The sequence below is a fragment of the Pseudorca crassidens genome, chromosome 9 (genome assembly GCF_039906515.1).
Source record: "Pseudorca crassidens isolate mPseCra1 chromosome 9, mPseCra1.hap1, whole genome shotgun sequence".
Taxonomy (NCBI): Eukaryota; Metazoa; Chordata; class Mammalia; order Artiodactyla; family Delphinidae; genus Pseudorca; species Pseudorca crassidens.
Genome location: NC_090304.1, coordinates 56,562,733 through 56,582,553, shown reverse-complemented (window position 1 = coordinate 56,582,553; position 19,821 = coordinate 56,562,733). Strand labels below are relative to the sequence as shown.

The following is a 19,821-nucleotide window of genomic DNA, read 5'->3' as shown; positions in this document are numbered from 1 at the left end:
TTCTATCGCCATCTGGTGGCCACATCCACACATAACAAGCTCCCCATGAGCTGAGAGAGCTTGTATAAGACGGAAGTTCCATGGATCGGCCTCGGTGGGTTAAGAGCTGCCCACCCCCCTTAGAGATAGCATGCAACTTTGTATGTATGTGAGGCTTGCCTTATTCTGGTGAGAAGTGCCGAGAGCTTTTAATCAGATTCTTAAAGAGGCATATAGCCTCCAAAAAGCTGAGAATCACCACTAAATGACAGTTCTAGAATAGTGATTCCTTTATTTCCCCCAAATGGAATCCTATGAAGAATCCTACTGTAAGAGAGAGAAAAGCAGACCTGAATCTCTACTTGCTCAGAACATCACCTTCTAATTTCCTAAGGCGCCTAAGCAGAACACAGAATCCAGTTTGGAAACCTGGCTAATACACCCAAAGGGTTGTGGAGTTTCAGAACCAGATGGACCCTTAAGAGCTATTGAGACACACCAGGTCCTGCCTTGGGGAAGGAGACTTGGTGAAGCCCACAGAGCATATCAGTGGTGGAAATGGAACCTGCACAAATCCCTTCGCCGCCCCCCCCCCAGATCGTTTTACTTTTTAAATCTTATTTCCCTAAAACATGAATTTTTAAAAAGTAATAATCAAAACCTTTTCTGTCCTGAATATAGTTCCCAAACAGGAAAACATTTTTCCTGTAGAATTTTAGTCTTCTGGAAAGAGATATTTTCCCCTCTAAATGCCTCTCAATGAACCATAATATATGATAGAAAATAAAGCTATGGCTTACATTTGAATAGTTCTGTATAACTTAGAACAGTACATTAGCTGACTTGTTTTACAGTGGGAAAACTGAGACTCAGATAAAATGACTTGCTATTTTCTGATACCAACTTAAGGGTTCTTTCCACTATCTCACAGCCTTTGTATACGAATGCATATATTTTGTGGCACTGAAAACAATAAACAAGTGTGTGGTATAACTAGCTTGTTGATATATATTTGGGAAGGTAAGACCAACCTCTGCTAATCACAGCCATTTGGGAGTAGGGGAAGGGATAAAGGCTAACACTGAACCTATACTTACTAGATACACTCGAGTCCAATTTCTAAGCAACCTTCAAAGCATGATTTTAATCACCATTTTTGCAGACGCATTTACTAAAGCTCAGAGAGAAAACGTGCCTTGCCCAGTTAACCCTCAGGCCTGCCAGCCTCCTCAGCCTGTGCGTTCCACACCACCTAGCTGCACAGGGTTTGAACAGGCCCGCTTGCCTCGCTGGTGGGCAGCCCTGGCCTCCTCTAACCCCCGCACCCCCTTCTTTCTGTCTCTTAGGAGCGCCAGCTTCTCTCAGGGCACCAGGGCCTCGTTTCTCATGAGGAGCGACACGGCCGTGCAGAAACTCGCCCAGGGCAACGGACACTGTGTCAACGGGGTCAGTGGTCAAGTCCACGGCTTCTACAGCCTCCCCAAGCCAAGCAGGCACAATACAGAATTCAGAGACAGTACCTACGACCTCCCCCGGAGCCTGGCCTCCCATGGCCACACCAAGGGCAGCCTCACAGGCTCTGAGACGGATCACGAGGACGTGTACACCTTCAAGACGCCCAGCAACACCCTGTGCCGCGAGTTTGGGGACCTCCTGGTGGACAATATGGATGTTCCGGCCACCCCACTCTCAGCCTACCAGATCCCTAGGACGTTCACACTGGACAGGAACCACAACACCATGGCAGTCGCCACTCCTGGGGACTCGGCCGCAGCCCCCCCACCCCGGCCCCCCAAGCCAAGTCAGGCAGAAACACCTCGATGGGGCAGCCCTCAGCAGAGGCCTCCAGCCGGTGACAGCAGCAGATCGGCCTCTGCCGCGGCGACCATCCCCAGGCGCAACACCCTCCCAGCCATGGACAACAGCCGACTTCACCGAGGTCAGTGTGAGCCCTTGCTGAGGCCGGGGGAAGGGAGGGAGCACAGGGGTTCTCCGTAGTGTGCTGGTTCTCGGTCATCCATGCCAAGGAGACTTAAGTCCCACCCAGGGGACCTGTGCTACCCACAGGTTTAGGCATCTTCCACCCAGACCTTTCCTAGTTTGTCCTCCAGCACTGGAGGCTGTTAGTAGACGCCACAATGGCAAGAGTTTAGCAGACCCTGCCTGAGAGAAGTTACTGTTCTACTAAGGAGGTAGAACATTCTTGGTTAACCACAGTACAACACATTATGGGTTTAGAGGTCCAAATCACACGCTTTTATTCATTTATAAATCAAACCAAAGATTTCAAAAATAAATTTAGAAACCTAGTCCAAACTGGAGCCAAACCTATGTGGACCAACAGACTTTTAAAATCAAATCTACTAAATATTTTCTAAGCCACATTTGAATCTCTGGTTAAAGTCTGAACGTCTGTCTGAAGTATTAAATTCTGTTGCTGATTTCCCACTGAGAGTATTCCAACTCTGCCTATAACCTCCTCTGTTTGATGAAAAAGTAGAATAATATTAATTCCTTTCATTTGGCGTCTGCTAACACTGGGGCTACATCCAGAAGCCTGGGAGGAATTTGTGAGCTGAGGAGTGATATGATAGAAGCAATCGCTTATCATTAGGGGTTGAGAGCAGTATCTTCGGAGTATCAGTAAGACTCTGAGCCACACTGGTGAGGGTGTGGGGAAGTGTCAACACAGGGATTGACTCCAGTGAGTGCACATGGCTCTTCCTTCCTCTGTCGTAGCTTCTTCCTGCGAGTCCTACGACTACCCCCAGCGTGGTGGAGACAATGCGGGCCGGTCCACCGAGTCCGTGAGTGACGCAGTCAGCGCTTTTCTGGTGAGTGGGGTTTAGCCAGGGGTCCTTAAGTCAGCTCAGGTGGATTAAAGGTCACAGGCATGGAACTAAAAACACAGCCCCAAAGCATGATGGCCTCTCACTCTTAGGAGCCTGCCTGGCTTCTTGTCTCAGTTCAGAACCCTGGGTTGAGTTTTTGGAAAGTAAGAGGCAGGTATCCTGATCTGGAAGTATGCTTAGGTGCAGCAGCCTGTAAGGCTCATCACTGTGGGTAAGCAGGAAGCGTCCAGGATGCAGCGGACGCAGGCGCCGGGATGGCGGCTCTAAGGCAGCATCCTTGCCGTGAGGTCTCACCAGGCAGGGCCGGTGCTCAGAGTCAGGCTCGGTGGCAGAATTATGGTTTGCGTGCAGGACCCCAGGCTGCCCTGAGGAGGGGGCTGATGACAGTTCTCCGAGGTGTCGGGCCCAGCTAAGCTGACTAGGGCCTGGCTTCAGGCCCACTGGAAAGACTGTGAAATCAGGCAACTGAAGCAAAAGCAGCTTAGTTGTGTGTCTGGAAAGACAAGGCAGGAGTTAAAGGAAGGCTGTGGCCAGGGTAGCTGCATTGTACAGCCCCGTGGCAGCTCTGACTGCAGCCCGGCAGTCACACTGAAAGCTGGGTTGGGGAAGCACACCTGCCCCAGACCTCACCTGCCAGGGCCAAGGCTTCTCTTACGCTCCTTGCCCTGCCAGTGGCAGGTGCTGACCTGCCAGTGATGAGTCCGGACCTGAGGAAGAGGGAGGGTCCTGAACCAAAGCTCTGCTTGGTCAGGCATTCAGAACGCCTCGTAGATACTTTATACTAAAGATTTATCACAAGTTATAAGTAAGCTCCAAGGGATCATGGAAGCTGGAAGAGACCCACAGACCGCGTTTCTTCCTGTCTCCTCCTCTGCTTTCTTAGTTGTTTTTCCCAGGGTCCACCTTATAGGTGCACAGTACACCCAACTCAGGCTTTCCTTGCCTTGTGTACAAATTCTCACCCCTTCTTGTTTCCTGTCACTAGTAACAGCAGTATTTCTTTTCGCTCCTAGCCAGGGAAAACAGTGGTAGGCCGATCAGATAGCACCAATTCCGAAGACAACTACGTGCCTATGAATCCAGGCTCCTCCACCCTGCTGGCTTTGGAGCGAGCAGGTGACAATTCCCAGAGTGTCTACATCCCCATGAGCCCGGGGCCCCATCACTTTGACCCGCTTGGCTACCCCACCTCAGCCCTTCCTATGCACCGAGGCTCCAGCCGAGCGAGTGAGATCCAGCCACCCCCTGTCAACCGCAACCTCAAACCTGACCGGAAAGGTAAGTCCACTGTTTCCTCGTTCCATCTCTGGACAATGTTCAGGGACTGTTCGCATTCATTTAGGGATCAGGTGGATCCTAAATTTTCTTGCAAGGAAGTGGCAGCCTCTGGGGCCTAAACCAACCCAAACACACACACACACACACACACACACACACACACACACACACACACACTCTCTCTCTCTCTCTCTCTCTCTCTCTCTCACACACACACACTCTCTCACACACACACTCTCACACACACACTCTCTCACACACACTCACACACACTCACACACACTCTCTCTCTCTCTCACACACACCCCCCAAATTCATCCCAGTGGTCTGGCACCCTAGGGACTGGCTCTTGTGGACCCTTGATGAGCAGAAAGAGTGCAGGAATCAGAAGGACAGGATGGATTCAGGTGCCAGCCCTGCCACCTGCTAACATGTGATTATAAACAAATCATCCTGTGTCTCTGTGCCTTATTTCTCATCTGTGAAATGGGAAGTGTAAAACGTACCTCCCAGAGACATTGAAGGACATAGATAATACATCTAAAAGTGCTTCATAATGTATGAGATGTAATTCAAGGATGAGGTATTTGTATTAGCTCTGCGGCTGGGAAAGGTAGAACTGACAGAGCAGTCCATGAAAAGATACACTATGCTATAATTGAAAGGACTGAGCTTTCGAACCAGGTAGATGTGGGTTGGAATCCTTAGCCAGCACTTCCTAGGTGTGTGACTTTGAGTAGATCCTGTAAATTCTCTGAGCCTCCGTTTTCTTATCTGTGAAGTGGGGATAGTCATGCCTGCCTTCCGGGTTTGGTGAGGAGGAAAGCATCTAGGACATTGACTCTAGTGCATGGCAGGTGTTCAGTAAAGTTAGCTCTGTGCCCTCTGCATTTAGACCAGGAAGAAGTGCTGCAGTGCAAGTGTCAGGTCTGCCTCGACGTCATTCTGCAGGCCTGGATCAGTGGCAGGGATTCAGAGGGAGAAGTAGAGTCACTGGACAGACCTAAGCCCCCTTCGGGCTGGCCAACAGAGAATGCAGATCTCAGCATTTGGATTGAAGCCTTCAGGACTTGGTGACGTTCACCTTCCTCCACTGAAGGCTCCACAGTCCTGGTGGGCAGGGGGCAGTCATGGTGGCCTTCTCTATGATGTTTCAAATATCATCTCTTGTCTTCATATGCAGTCACAAATCCACGGAAAACAGTCTGTTGTCACACCCTGTGTCCCCACTTTAGGTTCCGAAAGTATGATTACCATAGGTACGGTGCGAAGAATATAAAATTTGGCATCTGAAGACATGGCTTCAGGGCCTGTCAGCATGGGCAGAGATTGTGTAACCTTGCCGAGAGCTTCAGTCTCCCCCTGAACAACTGGGATGAATAGGAATGACTCATAAATGCACTTGTGTGTCACGTGTAAGTGTCTGTATGTGTGGCATCATCATCATTGGCTGATGACTCGACTTTCTGTTCCTGCTGCAGCAAAGCCAACACCACTTGACCTGAGAAACAATACTGTCATCGATGAGCTCCCCTTCAAGTCGCCCATCACCAAGTCTTGGTCCAGGGCCATGTAAGTGTCTATTTGTGGACACGGGAACTTGGAACAGGGCCATCAGGTTGGTGAATGGAACGGGTCACTAGGCCGTGTGCCAGGAAGGCTGCGTCCTGCTGCTGATGGCTGTTGGTAGGTCAGGGCTTGGTTTTCTTCTTCTGTGAAGGGAGAAAAGTTGTCCCCGCTCTGTATCCGATCTTAGTCTGATAATGGAGGGCAGAGGTCTGTCTGGGGGTGTGAGGGCCAGGGCCCGGCGGGAGGCTGGATGTGCCCCAGGGTTTACTCCCTGTCTTCTCCCCACAGCCACTCCTTCAACCCGGGATCCACCCAGTACTGCCGCCCCATCTCCACACAGAGCATCACCAGCACGGACTCGGGAGACAGCGAAGAGAACTACGTCCCTATGGTGAGTCCTCTGGGGTCCCCTGGAACCCACCTCTCACTCCTCCACTTCCCAGCTCACTAATTCACCCCGGCCTCAGGCCACCCACATTATTTGTGATTTAGTTTGCTGCTGCAAATCCGTCTTGAGCACATACGTGTCGAGCACTGTGGGGTCATCGTCAGAGGCAAGGAAGGCGCAGTCCCTGCCCTCAAGGAGGCTGCTCTCTTAAGGGGCAGAGAAGGCCTGCCTCTCTCACGACTGTAACACAGGTGGCACGGTCGGTGTCCCTGGAGAGGCGGTGCTGCAGGGACGCACCCGCAGGATGGGCGATCACACCGGACTAGGGAAAGGGGAGGCGCTGAGGTGGAGTGACCGTGCAGACAGGAACACGGAGAATGATGGTCATTAACTCTGGGCGAAGGTGGAGTGGGCAGGCGGGGAGGTTGGACTGGAGTCAGATCATGAAGGACCCCAAATGCTGTCTTGGGAAGTCTGCACTTGTGCTGGGGCAGGAGGGAGCCCCAGAAGAGTTAGCAGGCCAAGTGGTTAGCTGCTGTTTCAGAATAGTCATCAGGGGCCTGTAGAGAAGAACTAGAGCAGCCTTCAGAATTAACTTCCTTGTTCTATCCTGTTAAAATCTTTCAAAACTAAACGATCTCTTCATTTCCTTATCCCGTTGTTCCCATGACCATGAGGAGGTATGGGAGTATGTCTGTTGAGTGTGTGTTACCCCACTCAGCGGTGGGGAGGCACACGTGTGCATGACTCGGTGTGGTGAAGGCCCTCACAGAGGGAATAAACACAGGGTTCTGCCCCCTGAGATTCCCAGTGCAAAGGGAGCGGCTGCCCAGCACCTGGCAGTTGCTGCATAAATAGAACAAATCTACCAACCAGTAAAGCAGCCGAAAACAAAACAAAGCTTAGGACTGTTTATTGCATTTCTCATTAGAAGGTGTCTTCAGGAAAGTGCCAGACAAGTTGGTCTTGATGCCTGGATGAGACGGGACCATGGAGCGTGTCCGCTGAGGGACTGGGGCTTTGTGCCGCCTGGGGATGAGGCCCCTCTGCTGAGACCCCTGAGGAGCTGGGGCTGGAGGGACAGGCCGCTGCGGTGTGACAGCCCCGCTCCGGGCCCTGGGTGGGAGCCCAAGAGAAGCAGATCTGGTGCAACAGAAACCTTTCCAGGGTCCAGTGCGTAAAGGACATGTGCTCCCTTCTTGGGGCCAGCAAGCGGGGGCTGGTCTGTCCGGGAGATCACAGGTGAGACGCAGCCTGATGCCCTGGAAGGGAGGCAGCGTGGCACAGCGGGGTAGTTGTCCTCGCTCACCAGCTGTGCAGCCGTGGGCAAGTTGCTTTACTTCTCCGAACCAGAGTTTTATCTTCGTTTTAAAAAATAAGAACAGTAATAATACCTACGTCACAGGACTGTTGTGAGGGTTTAGACAAGAACGTGAGAAGTCCCCGGCACAGTGCAGGGCACAGAGTCGGCACTCATCAAGCTAGTTAGTTGCTCTTACTCCCAGAGGTGTTTTTTGCCCGGTGGTGGGTTAATCTGTTTCCTAAACTAACTGATGGTCTTTCCCTCCTTTGTGATAGCAAAACCCAGTGTCTGCATCTCCCATTCCCAGTGGCACCAACAGTCCGGCCCCTAAGAAGAGCACTGGCAGCGTGGATTATCTGGCCCTGGACTTCCAGCCGAGCTCCCCAAGCCCCCACCGCAAGGTGCCTGGGGCGGGCGGGCAGGTGGGTGGGTGTCAGTCCGAGCTTTGGCGGCCCTGGGGGAGGGGTCCCGGAGGCCAGCTGCCTTCAGCGCAGGCCCGCAGCACTCTGCTTCTGTGACTGGGCCGTGCCGTAGCCTGGGTCTCCGGGGGCTCACGCGCCCTCACTCTCAGCACACAGGTACCCTGAGCCCGTAGGACCGCATCCGTCAGCCCACCCCCCCTGTCGTGCGGATGGGCGAACGAATGCACACGGAGACACGAGCGGCTCGAGGTCACGTGTGAACCCACGACAGAGCCGAGACTCGGGGATCCTGTGTCCTGGTCCTGAGTTCTTTGAGAACTCGCTGTCCAGGTGCAACCTGCAGAAGGGCTTCCGGGCCCGGGAAGGCCCCCCTCAGGAAGCACACTTAGCCGCCCAGTCCATTCAGCAGCCCCGGCGCAGCGTCCCGCACAGGATGGCTCTGCGCACTCACGGCGAGCCACGCACAAACCCCTGTGGCCGGTGCTTCTTGGCACCCGGCACAGCCCTTCCCGTGGACCAGTGGCCACAGGGAGGCGGGTGGAGGCGCAGGTGAAAGCCTGGAGCCATCCATCAGGCCAAGGAGGGGCCTGGGTCCCCCCAGGAGCTGGGACATCGGGACGGCAGGCAGGGGCTGCCGCATCAACCAGGAGGGACGGTGCGGTTTGGAGTCCAGGCCTTACAGGCCACTTTCAGAAGGAAAAGGCAGGCCAGAGAGGCAGCTGTGTAGAGCCCCACCTCCTCTCCCCGCGCGCCCGCCCCCTGCGTTACTGGTAACTCACAGCCACTTCACTCCCCGCTCTGTCCCCCAGCCATCCACGTCATCAGTCACTTCCGATGAGAAGGTGGACTACGTCCAAGTGGACAAGGAGAAGACCCAGGCCCTGCAGAGCACCATGCAGGAGTGGACAGACGTGCGGCAGTCCTCGGAGCCCTCCAAGGGGCCCAAGCTGTGACGCGCGGGCCGCCGCCCCAGGGAGGGGCCAGAGGCGGCGTCTCCAGAGCTGACGCCTCCCCGTCTGTCTCCCCCTTCTCCTCTCCAGCGCGCCCTCCTGCCCACCCCCTCTCTACTCTGCCACTCTGGCCTTCAAAGCACTTGTCATCAGGAACCCTGACCCCTTCCCCTGGGAGGCGAGGGCCAGATTGAGGCGCTTCCTCGGCTCCCTCGGGGCCCACCTTTGATTTTTATCAGCAGTGGCCGTGCCTCTACCCACCTTAGTTAGAGCTATTGCCAAAAAGCATCCTTCAGCCTCTTCCTGCCCTTTAGACCCGAATACCTAACAGACGTGTGGAGGGAGGGGCTGGGGCTCTGAGCCAGATTCCACACCTCCCCTTTGGGCACAGCTCTCAGCCCCTGTCCCTCCCGCTACTGGCCTACCTCTCCCCCAGTCCCGGAAGAAGCCAAGTCGTCTCGTTGACCCAGGGAGCCAAGGACCAGCGGACCAAGGTGGATACAGACTTCTTCAGCCCTGTCTTTCTTGGCAGGGGAGAGGCAAGGCCACCAAAAGATGAAGGAGTTGAGGAGGAAGGTCAGAGGTGGTCTTGAGGGACAAAGGAGTTAGAGCCCCAGATGCAGAAGGGCAGTGGGTACCTGCTGTGGTCCCCCATTTTCAGGCCAAGTGGCAGTTGCCGGGTGGGAGAGGCAGAAGGATAAGGACAGCAGGAGGGGAAGACAGGATGATGGGCAACCCAGAACAAGGAGCAGGAGATGGGGTGACAAAGACACTGCGGGGCCGGGCCCCTGGGACTGTGGGGCCACGGTCCCGGCTCTGTCACTCTGGGACAGAGCATAGTCTTGTTCCCCGAGACCCCACCCAGCCAAGAGCGCCGCACCCACGAGGCTCGGACTGTGCTGGGCGGTGCAGCGCGTGGGGTGGGAGCGCCGATGTGGTGGGGGGCCGGCGGAGCTGTGGGAAGGCGACGCAGTGTGCGGGGTGGAGGTGCGTGGCGGGGGGACGACTGAGGGGCCACCCTGGGACGGCCTGGGCAGAGACACAGGGCGGCGCCCAGGCCTGGAGTGGAGGCGCTGCAGCAAGTGAGCTTCTGCAAGATGGGCAGTGCGGCAGGGGAGGCGCTGGTAACCGATGGGCTGAGAGGCGGGGCGAAGGCTGGGGGTGGGGGAGGCGCAGCTAGTGGTTGAGTACATCCGGAGGGCCTGGTGGCGAGCCCGGGCAGTGCCGTGGAGATGCAGGGTGGAGCAGAACGTGAGGACTGGTGTGGTGGTCAGGGGAGCAATGTGCATGGCCGCAGGCGAGGGCAGCTCCCAGGACTGATGGGTGGCGGGCACAGCAGGGCAAAGGAGCAAGCAGAGCGGAACAGAGCCTAGTGGATGATGCGGGAGAGTGGCCGGCAGCTTGTGCCGTTTGGTTGAGTTTTGTGTCAGGTCCCAAGGAAGTACAAGTGTGGCCTGGTGACAGGCCAGAGTGTGTTCTCAGCTCACGTCACCCTCTGTTGCCCTGTCGAATCCCAGGTGCCTAGCTACAGGGACAGGAGAGGGCAGGCCTCTCCTCCCATGGCTTAAAAGGCCACCAGATCAGCATCACCCTCTGCCCACCTTTGCCAGGGACAGGAGGAAGGGCATCACGCCAGGCTCTTTTCTCCTAAGTCTGGGGAGGGGGGCTCTTTTATGTTAAAGTTCTTGGCCAAATTTTTAAGAGTTTCAGAGGCAACGTTGGTAGACCAAATGTTTCGTCCTACCCTGGGGTGAACAGACCTTCCTCCCTCCAAAAAAAGAAAAAAAAAAACGACTTCCCACCCTATTTAAGGGAGGTGGCTACCGCTCACCTTTCTGCTCCTGTGAGCCTGTGTAAACACGCACACCCCAGGCCTGCGGCCTGACCTTACTCCATCCCGGGAGAAATTTTCTCAACAGTAGCCCCTTTCCTCCTAGTATTAGTCATATCAATTCAATAAGCATTCATTAATGGCTGCTATGGCCACGCCTGGGCTAGGCACTGAGAACACAGGAATTAAATCAGACTTTGTATTTGAGAAGGTCAGAGTCGATGAGAAAGAAGACAAGGACACATTGGTAATGGCCATGAGAGACACTTAAAATGCTGATGATGTGCAGAGAAATCGAGGCTTGTTCTCTAGGAGGTTGGTGTTGGGGGCAGGAGTGGGGAGGGGGTGGAGATCAGGGAAGGTGGTTTCTAGGAAAAGGGGGTGCCTGACAGGGGCCTTAGAGGAAGAAGGGTCAGATTTTGAGAGGGAAGGAGGGCAAGGCTGGGATCCGGTGGAGGACGATGGACAGAGAGACTTAGAGAACCTTGTGCTTTGGGAACAGACCTTTGAGAGTATGGGCCCAGCCTCTCAGAAGCAGTGAGGCCATGCCTTGGTGTCCCCACAGGTGAAATGGTAATGGTGGTGGCAGTGGCCTACCCTGGGCAGGGTTTGGTGGCTCACTCTGCCCAGCCCTGTGTCCCTTTAAGGCTCTCTGCAAAGGGTCTCACGTGGCAGAGCTTTGAATGGTGCCACCCCTGTGCCCCCATTGGCTACAGGTGGGCCCAGGTACTGGTACCCTCAGTTCCCAGCATCCTCCCCTATTGATCGCAAGGTGCCCTAATAATGTCAGCATTTTCTGAATGTGCCATGTTGTGACTGAAACTGGGTGGAGTCTTGAGAGACTGAGGTGTTCACATCTAACCACCAAGGAGGCCTCCCTCCAGTTCTTGGTTCCTATAACCCCCAAACCCTTCGGGTAGAGGCGAGAGTAGAGACGGGAGGAAGTACAAGAGAAGAGAAAATTGGCCTGTTGAGAGCAGAGACTGGCTCAAAAGCCCCAAGTACCAAGGTGTCTAATAGTCCCCTGTCTGGTCAGTGTAAAAAACTGGTCCTTCGGCCTTCAGTGGGTCAGAATCCACCTCTCCTGGTGGCCTGGCAAGGACTGCGATCCCAGGATGCCTCGTCAGCCAGCATAGCTCACACAGGCCTCGTCCTGCTTGGTGCTCCTCAGAAGCAGCTGTTCTTGCCCCCTTCCAGCTCCACCTCTGCAAGGAGTGGCATGGAGCTTGTGTCTCCTTCCCACCTTGGTGAAGAAGGGCCCCGAGGCCTCTTCTGTGGCTACTCCCTGCTCTGTAACTTCTCTCTCGAGGGTCTGGATCACCAGGGATAGGCGGCACCCAGAGCACTGGCCAGTTAACCCCGTCCCCTCCCTAGACTGATTTCAGTAACTTCTACATTCGAAACCGTTCAAATAGGTCCCATTCCTAGGACAGAAGCACAGCTGTTCTCAAGGGATTTACCTGCCACAGGGCTAAGGCCTCAGCCGCAAGCTGCAGCTGACCCACACCCCTGTGACAGGGCTCTGGAAACAGAGTGCCGGGCAGGAGGGAAACTGGCACGAACTTCCCCTCTGGCCCTTCTGCAAAACGTGGGGGAAGGAGGCTGAGCGCGGGAGCTCTAAAGCCCCCTCCGTCCGGAACGCACCCAGCTCTTTGGGGCCAGGTGGGCCGCCTGATGAGGGGTCCCCCTGGAGATTCAGGCTGTCACGTGATATTTGGTGGTGTGTGTTCTTATGTGTTTGTTGGTTACATGTGTCTTGAAATTTAGAATCATTTCCCACAGAATCGTTGCTTTGTCGGGAAGAGAAAATGGGCTGGAAGAAGCCCAGTCTTAGGTTTCTGGCCCTCTTACCATTTAAAATTGACATTTAATTTTTTCAAATCACTGTTGGTGCCTAATCACTTAAGTTATTAATTTATTCTGTTTTCTTTTTTAAAAAAAATTTGTAACACGTATTTATCCTGTGAGTAGGTCTGGGGAGGGGTGGGAACGTGTTCACATGGGTCCTGTTTTCGCTGTGGTGACACATGGTACAGGCCTGGAGCTTGCAGGTCCCTTTTTACTATGGTGTTGGGTCTGGACAACAATAAAGTCCATTAGACGCAACCAGGAGGGCTGCTGAGTGTGTCTCGTCCGGAGGGGCTGGGGATGGAATGCACGCACACTGGGATCCCGGCTCGCCGTGCCAGTCTGCTCCACTTGCATTTGAACAGGAAATAACTGGGTACCTTTCTTGGCTGAGAATCTTCCTTACCTCAGAAATTGTACTCCTGGTGCGTGAAATGGAAAGTGTAGTAACATCTGCCAATTCATCTTTCTTAGGAGGCTCAATGGACCAAAGAGATGAATTCTGAGCATGACTCTGTCTCTGACAGACGACTGTCGGCCCACTTTCGCTGGTCCCTGAGGTCTCAAGGGTCTATGGCTTTTGGGCCAAAACTCCTCCACCTGCAGCCCCTGAAGCCCCCGGCCAGGCCACTGCAGTCCCAAGCTCCAAGATGGCTGGAACCTGAGGGCTGCCGCCTACTTTCCTCCCTGCCTGAGCCCAGCCCACCCCAGATTCTCAGAGGTAAGAAGGGAGGAATGTGGTAGCAGCAGCAGTCTCTGAGCAGCCCAGAGTTCCTGGGGTCTGGAGGAGCTCCAGCCCCACCTGACAGAGTCCCTTAACAGTATCCTGTTAGGGTGGCTCCCAGCCTGTGCACCCACCCCTCCACCCCTATCTATCTGGGCACATCCCCACCACCAGTCCTCACTGTTGATTGAGTTACACAGCACTTCAGTGTCGGGCATGCTTGCCTTCCCTGGGGCAGCACACAAGTCAGCAGGGCAGGGGGTGGTGTCCCCTCCTTCCTGTCCAGACACAGCAAGAAACCAAGGGTTAGAGCCTACCTCACAGCCAGTGACTGAGGCGGGAAGAACGACTGCTTTAAAGGCTTCAGAGAACCTGTTTTTATTCCTGTTTGAGACCCTGGTTCTCTTCTCTCCATTTAGAAGGGGTACAGCAGGGTCAGGGCACAATGAGGTCAATATCTGCTCCTCACCAGACCGGCCCCATGATGACGGCCAAATGCTGAGGCGCTGAGCCAGCCAGCTTCCCTCAGGACAAATGTCGTGAGAAACACAAACGTACTTGCAGGAACCTCAGGACGTGCTCTCTCTTAACCAGAAGGGGGATGCAAATGGTGGCATCTCAGGCACTGAGGCAGGAGAGAGGCTCAAGAGGCTGTCCTCCCCTCTGTGCGTTGTTGCTTGATGTTGGGAGGACAGTCTCTGGTCCTGTGCCAGGCTGCTTCCCACCTACACTCCTCTCCTCTCAGAAAAAGTACAAACAAACAAACAGTGTAGGCACCCACAGATGTTGCCTCAGGCCCCTCAGAGAAACCAGAAGGCGGCCAGAGGGGTGACACACAGCCGCCTTCTTTGTGCGAGGGCTTGGCTCTGCCTCTGCTTTGTAGACCACAGAGAAACAAGATTGTCTGTCTGAAAGGAGCTGGGAAGGAACTGCTACTTGATGGCAAAACACCAGCGCTGTGACGTTCAGCCCTGTGGGATAGCCTGCAGCGGGTAGGGGACAAGGCCCAGAGAGTGTCCATCTCAGCTGCTTCAAGCTGACCAGGACACTTGGGTGTCAGTAAGTCTTAACGGGGCTGATCCCAGTGTCGGGGCCTGAGGCCCGGTTTAAGGGGCTTGGGTCTCACCTCCGTATCTGAGTGAATCTCCGTGTGCCCTTTGGGCTGAGGGCAGGGGCCCAGGAGCCCCCCTGCTCCATCTCTCTGGCCCTCGGAAGGGCCTGCCTTCAGGACTGGACCTGCGCAGCCTCCCTCAGACCCCACCTGGCCGAGCACCTCTGCCCGGGACCTGGGTCCCCCCCCACTGAGGTTGCCTGTGGCACCCTCACAAGTGCTTAGCAGGCCAGGGGATGAGGGTTCCCATTAGAAGACCAGTCTGTGGAAGTCACCACCGCTGCCACCTGCAGGGCTGCAGCCCCCCGGAGGGCCTTCATCCTCATCTTTGTCTTCGTCAAAGCCCCTCCCCCAGTGTGGAGATGTGGGGAGTGCAGAGATGTAGGCCGCCCTGCTCCGCGCCTCCTTCTCCTGCTCCTGGAAATACAGATGGGGATGGGGCCGGAAGCTTAACGGTCAGTCAGTCAGGCTCTGCAGCCTCAGTTCTCCCTGCACGCCCCCAATGCCACCCAGCCCTTCCGAGCATCACCCCAGTCCCCAGGGCCAGGCGCAGAGGAGCCACAGCTTCTGCCCTAGAGGCATTCCAGCTTAGTGGGAGGATGGGTGGGATGGACCCAGAGCCATCCTGTATCTAGGCTTCCAAAGCATTCTTCCTCCTCCCCCGAATAGAAACTCCCAGTGGGGCTTCCCTGGTGGCGCAGTGGTTGAGAGTCTGCCTGCCGATACAGGGGATACAGGTTCGTGCCCCGGTCCGGGAAGATCCCACATGCTGCGGAGCGGCTGGGCCCATGAGCCATGGCCGCTGAGCCTGCGCGTCCGGAGCCTGTGCTCCGCAACGGGAGAGGCCACAGCAGTGAGAGGCCCGTGTACCACAAAAAAAAAAGAAAAGAAAAAAACCTCCCAGCCCCCTGAAGGAAAGGAACTCATTTCTACTAACTAACTGGACTGTGAACAGCTGACAAGGGCCTGACGTGGCACCACAAAGCAGGAGGTGCACGTCAAAGGTCACCTCATAGCCCCCAGGGACCCTTCTGCAGGCTTCCTGGAGTGGCTGCCCAGCCTCTGCCTCTCAGGGCACGAGGAACCCTCTGCCAGCGAGGAAGCTCTTCCTCCTGCTGAACTGAGGCCAGCCGTGGATTCGCCTTCTTACCACGGGCCCAGCCCTGCCTCCACCTGGACAGCTCGGCAGAAACGCAAAAGCAGAGCCAGGGTCCCCACGGCACGCAGGTGCTGCTGGCCAGGGGTCCTGACGTGCCCACACCGGCGGCCTGCGGCAGCACCCCTCATGCTGGTCCGCACGCTGGCTGTTTCAGCTGCAAAGCATTTTGATACCAGCCTTGACTCTACAGAGTGGAGCCGAAGGCTCAGAGAGGCTCAGTGAGTCGGGCGGCCCCCCCATCCGCTCGTATCCACTACTCACAGAGCCCCTCCTCCAGCACATATGACACCTTAATAAAACACTGATCATTCCTCATGTCTGTTCCTCTGAAGTATGGGGCTACGCCTGTCTGGCCCACCAATCTTCCCCAGCACTGAGTGACAGCTGAGTGGATCAAGGGAAAAAGGAACAGACTCCAAGAGAGGAGCCGTCACCGTCTGAGCCGGTGGGTGCTGGGAAGCCCCTCCGCCCCCAGGGGCTGCTCACCTGCAGGAAAAGGATGTTGTCTTTGGAAATGGCTTCCATCAAGTCTTTGTGGAGGGTGGGCTCTGCCCGGGCTCGGGGAGAGCCGGGCTCAGCCTCAGGCCCCTCCCGGGGCCGCTGCCGATAAAAGAGCACATAGGCGGTGTCCTTGGGGAAGAAGGAGGTGACGTTGCTGACAGACTCAAAGGAGGAGAAGGACACCCGGGTGTCGTTGAACAAGTACCACTGGTTGTTGGGCTCGGGCCCATCAGCCGCTCCCGTGTTCGGGGCTGGGCGGGCCGCACCCTCGCGAGCGTAGCAGTAGTAGTGGCCGCTCTCCGAGGACACCCCGGAGTGCACCACGACGCTGCAGAGGTCGTAGGCCTGGCCCCGGCCCCCGGCCAGCGGCAGCCGCAGCAGCAGGGGGATGGAGACGTCGTCCAGGATCTTGCGGCGCCGCATGGTGCGCAGGTCGAAGGAGAAGCGCAGCAGGGTCAGGATGAGGTAGCGCGGCCCCTGGCTCAGCTCCACCACCTTCTCGGCGTCCTGCAGGGAGGCACACGACTCGCAGCGGTAGCGGTTCTCTGCCGTCAGCCTCTCGGGCGACAGGAAGTAGTTGACCAGGTCCAGGACCGAGCGGGAACCCTCCCCGGATGGGGCAGAAGCATTTCTGAGGGTCCCTGGGCCCAGGCCGTCCTCCTCCTTCTCGGCCTCCTTCTCCTTCTCCGCCTCCTTCTCCTTCTCGGCCTCCTTCTCCACTTTCTCCTCCTTTTCCACCTTCTCCGCCTTCTCCTCCTCCTCTTCCTCCTCCTTTGCCACCTCCTCCTGACTGCTCTGCCCCTCGGGGCCCTGGGGGCCCAGGCCTTCAATGTTAAGGACGGTGGGGGGAACGTCCCCTGTGATGCAGTGTTTCCTCTGCCTCCGAGGAGCCGCCCTGCTTGGCGCCTGGGCTCGCGATGGCGAAGGGAGGTCCTGGGCGCCGACGTCCTCTGCAGGGAGCATCACTGAGCCCAGGCGGCGGCGGCGGCGGCAGCGCTCAGGCGGGGGAAAGGCAAGAGACAGGTCCGTGAAGGCCTCCTCCCTGGTGGAGATGTTAAGGCAGCGGAGACAGCATATCCGAGTCACAATCTTGCCCCCGAACATCTTCTCCACCGAGGTTGGACTCGGGCTGGGGGGCTCCTCGGGCGGGGAGGGCGAGCTGGACTGCTTCAGCTTTTGGCAGATCCTCGTCCCCGTTTTCTCCTCTTCGTGCAGCCTGGTGCAGGGAGCAAAGGGCCTTCGTCCATACACAGACCCATCCCCAGTGCACTGGCCTGACCTGTGCATCTGCCTTACTCAGCTGGCCACGTGTTTACACGTATGCAGGAGAAGGCACGGGGAACATACATATGCGTGTACGAAACGGCATCCGTGCACATGCACTCATAAGCCAGGCACACATGCTACATACTTACCTGCACGAGGCTCACAAACCTGCCACAAAAAGACGTGCATGTGCCCCCAGAGAGCTGATGAGAAAACACACACGTGCACGCTCAGGCAAGCACAGCATGGTGTACATACACACTTACCCTCCCAGTCACGGCTCACGTCAGCATCTCCAAAACTCCCCTCCCACTCGGCCCCCGTCCCCACACTCACGACACACATCTGCTCCAAGCCTTTCCCAAGTGCAGGGCTGTGCCCCCGTTTCCAGGAAGAGACAACACAGCCCAGGGGGAGGGGGCTTTCCCACGAGCACCCTCTCCAGACCTGGAGGCCCCCGTGCAGAGCCAGGCCTGGCCTCCCTTACCGATCCAGCAGGTACTTCAGGTACTCCGAGCAGTCCTGCTGGGTGCCAGGGCTGAACCAGGGTGTCCAGGATGCAGATAGAAAGTTCTCTGGAGAAATGGCAGGCCGCTAGGACCAAGGAGGGAGAAAGACAGGGCCAGGAGCCAGGGCCACTCACCAACCAGCGCCACAGTATGCTAGGCCTGAGGATGGCCCTGGGGACTCTCTGCCCCAAACTTCCAGCCTCCCCACTGAAGTCCTCCCCCTTCCCTGACTCATCCCACCAAGGCCACGTAGCCTATGATCAGGACGTCGGGTCACGGAGGTGAACGATCCTCCGGGAGTCTGCTCCTCCCAGACACACCTCACATTTCACTCCAGGCCCTTGTTCGTTGCCATCCCCTCTGCCTGAAACACCCTTCTCCCCTGTCAGGAGCTTAGCTGTAGAGTTCAAGTCCCAGGTGCAGTTAGTGTCACCTGTCCCACAGTGTCTTCCCAAGAGCCCCCATGCCCATCATGATCAACTCTTCCTCCCTAATACGCGCACTACACTCACGTTTCCCTCTGCTCAAGCACTACCGCTGCTATCTGCAGGTTCCTCTTCCCCACCAGACTACGCGCTCCGTGGAGGCAGGGCTGTGGCTGACTCATCTCTGTGCCCCCGCACAGGGCCTGGCATAATGCCTGCCTGGCCAAGGGCTTTAGGTTCCAGGAGGGCAGAGACAGGGATTAAAACAAATACAGCCCTCAGGGTGCCCGGCAGGCAATATGAGGGCTCAAAAATGCCAGCAGACCAACAAAGCAACACCTAATAGAATGGACTGAACCACTGCTGGGAGAGATGTGGGCAGCGCAGCACAGAGGGGCTCAGGAGGTATTCCCTCGCCTGCCCGGTAAGGGCGCTGAATCGGCCCCTTGGGCTTTAGCCGTGAACCCATGCCAGCCTGGACTGGGGCCCAACAACTCACGCCAGAAAGTGGGGGCCCACAGCCAGATGCAGGCAGGTCGTGGGGAAGGGGAGGGGTCGGACCAGGCCTCCTCTGCAGCATCCCCGACTCCCCCTGCGCTCACCTGGCTGTGCTCCAGGAAGGCGAAGAGCCACTGCAGCTTGGTCATCAAGGGCTGGGAGTTGTTCTCAGTCAAACGGAGCACACAGTGTCTGAAACTTCCAAACAGAGCGGGGCACCTGGAGTAAGCCAAGGGCACCCAAAGAACCTCTACTCACCCATATTGTGGCAACCCAAGGACTCCAAGCTAAAGGCAGGACAGACATCTGTAGCTCCAATCTGAGCCAGGCGCCAGGGAAGAGGAGCAGGTGAACGGCTCAGCTCGGACGACAACGTGACCCCTGCAGTCCCTTCCAGTTCTAACAGCCCATGACTCCACAATTTGAAGATTCCAGTGTCCTAAGGTCTTATGGTCTCAGGGTTTTAAAGTTGGAACTCTCAGACACGCTCCAGAGTCCATGCCAATATCACCACCAGCCACTCACACCATTCTCCCTACTGCCCTGAGAAATGGCGTTCAGACCCGTCCAGAGCAGCGCGCCCTGCTCCAACCTTGGCCCTCCAGGCCAACTATTACGGCCCCTTCTCAGGGCCCCTGCCACCCCAAGTTGTCCCTCTGCCTTCACATGGGAGGGGGTCACTGTGAGGAATATGCTGAAAAAAGAGGACGGGGGTAGACTGGGGCTCATGAAGGGGTCTGATCCCATGGGAGATGAGAAAGAGCCCCTCCTGACAACCACATTCCCTGGAACAAGCCAATTCCCAAACCCCAGCTGAGCTCCTGTTCTCCCAAGAAGCTCTGGCTAGACAGGTAGGCATCTCTCCAACCTGCACCCACTGTGCAGGACAGTATAACCAAAGTGCGGTCCACGTAGCAGTCTGTGACAAAGCAAGTTCAGAAACTGAGACTTTAGAACCTTGTATAGTGATTTGACAGTACTATGACCATACAAGCACACGAGCATTTGCATTTCCTAGTAAGTCATTTTATTGTATTCTACAAAGGGAAAAGTCTGCAGCAGACTGGAAGTTCAAAAGATGAAACAAAACTAGTCCTTCCCCAGGCAGTTTGAGAAGCACGACAGCAGCATGTTAGGAGTTCCTAGAGTTCAGCTTCAACCTCCTCCTGGAGCTGAAGCTCAGAGAGAAGAAACTGCCTGGACGTCCT

The 19,821-nt window shown here is 56.1% G+C and overlaps 2 protein-coding genes across 7 annotated transcripts in view; one reads left to right on the top strand and one right to left on the bottom strand.

Moving 5' to 3' along the window:
• The window catches only part of GAB2 (GRB2 associated binding protein 2), a 176,049-nt gene extending 163,371 nt beyond the window's left edge, over window positions 1–12,678 (top strand). For 3 of the 4 annotated variants that reach the window (XM_067750485.1, XM_067750483.1, XM_067750484.1), the window contains 7 exons: window positions 1,326–1,918; window positions 2,719–2,813; window positions 3,845–4,109; window positions 5,591–5,681; window positions 5,967–6,069; window positions 7,645–7,791; window positions 8,601–12,678. In XM_067750485.1, coding sequence (XP_067606586.1) covers window positions 1,326–1,918; window positions 2,719–2,813; window positions 3,845–4,109; window positions 5,591–5,681; window positions 5,967–6,069; window positions 7,645–7,791; window positions 8,601–8,744 — 1,438 coding nt within the window. In that variant the 3' untranslated portion in view covers window positions 8,745–12,678. The remainder of the gene's footprint in view (window positions 1–1,325; window positions 1,919–2,718; window positions 2,814–3,844; window positions 4,110–5,590; window positions 5,682–5,966; window positions 6,070–7,644; window positions 7,792–8,600) is intronic. The other variant, XM_067750482.1, reaches the window with a different exon arrangement.
• Window positions 12,679–13,506: 828 nt separating this feature from the next.
• The window catches only part of USP35 (ubiquitin specific peptidase 35), a 76,669-nt gene continuing 70,354 nt past the window's right edge, over window positions 13,507–19,821 (bottom strand). For 2 of the 3 annotated variants that reach the window (XM_067750479.1, XM_067750480.1), the window contains exons 8-11: window positions 18,718–18,832; window positions 17,669–17,775; window positions 15,901–17,131; window positions 13,507–14,672 (exon numbers count right to left, since the gene is read on the bottom strand). In XM_067750479.1, coding sequence (XP_067606580.1) covers window positions 14,505–14,672; window positions 15,901–17,131; window positions 17,669–17,775; window positions 18,718–18,832 — 1,621 coding nt within the window. In that variant the 3' untranslated portion in view covers window positions 13,507–14,504. The remainder of the gene's footprint in view (window positions 14,673–15,900; window positions 17,132–17,668; window positions 17,776–18,717; window positions 18,833–19,821) is intronic. The other variant, XM_067750481.1, reaches the window with a different exon arrangement.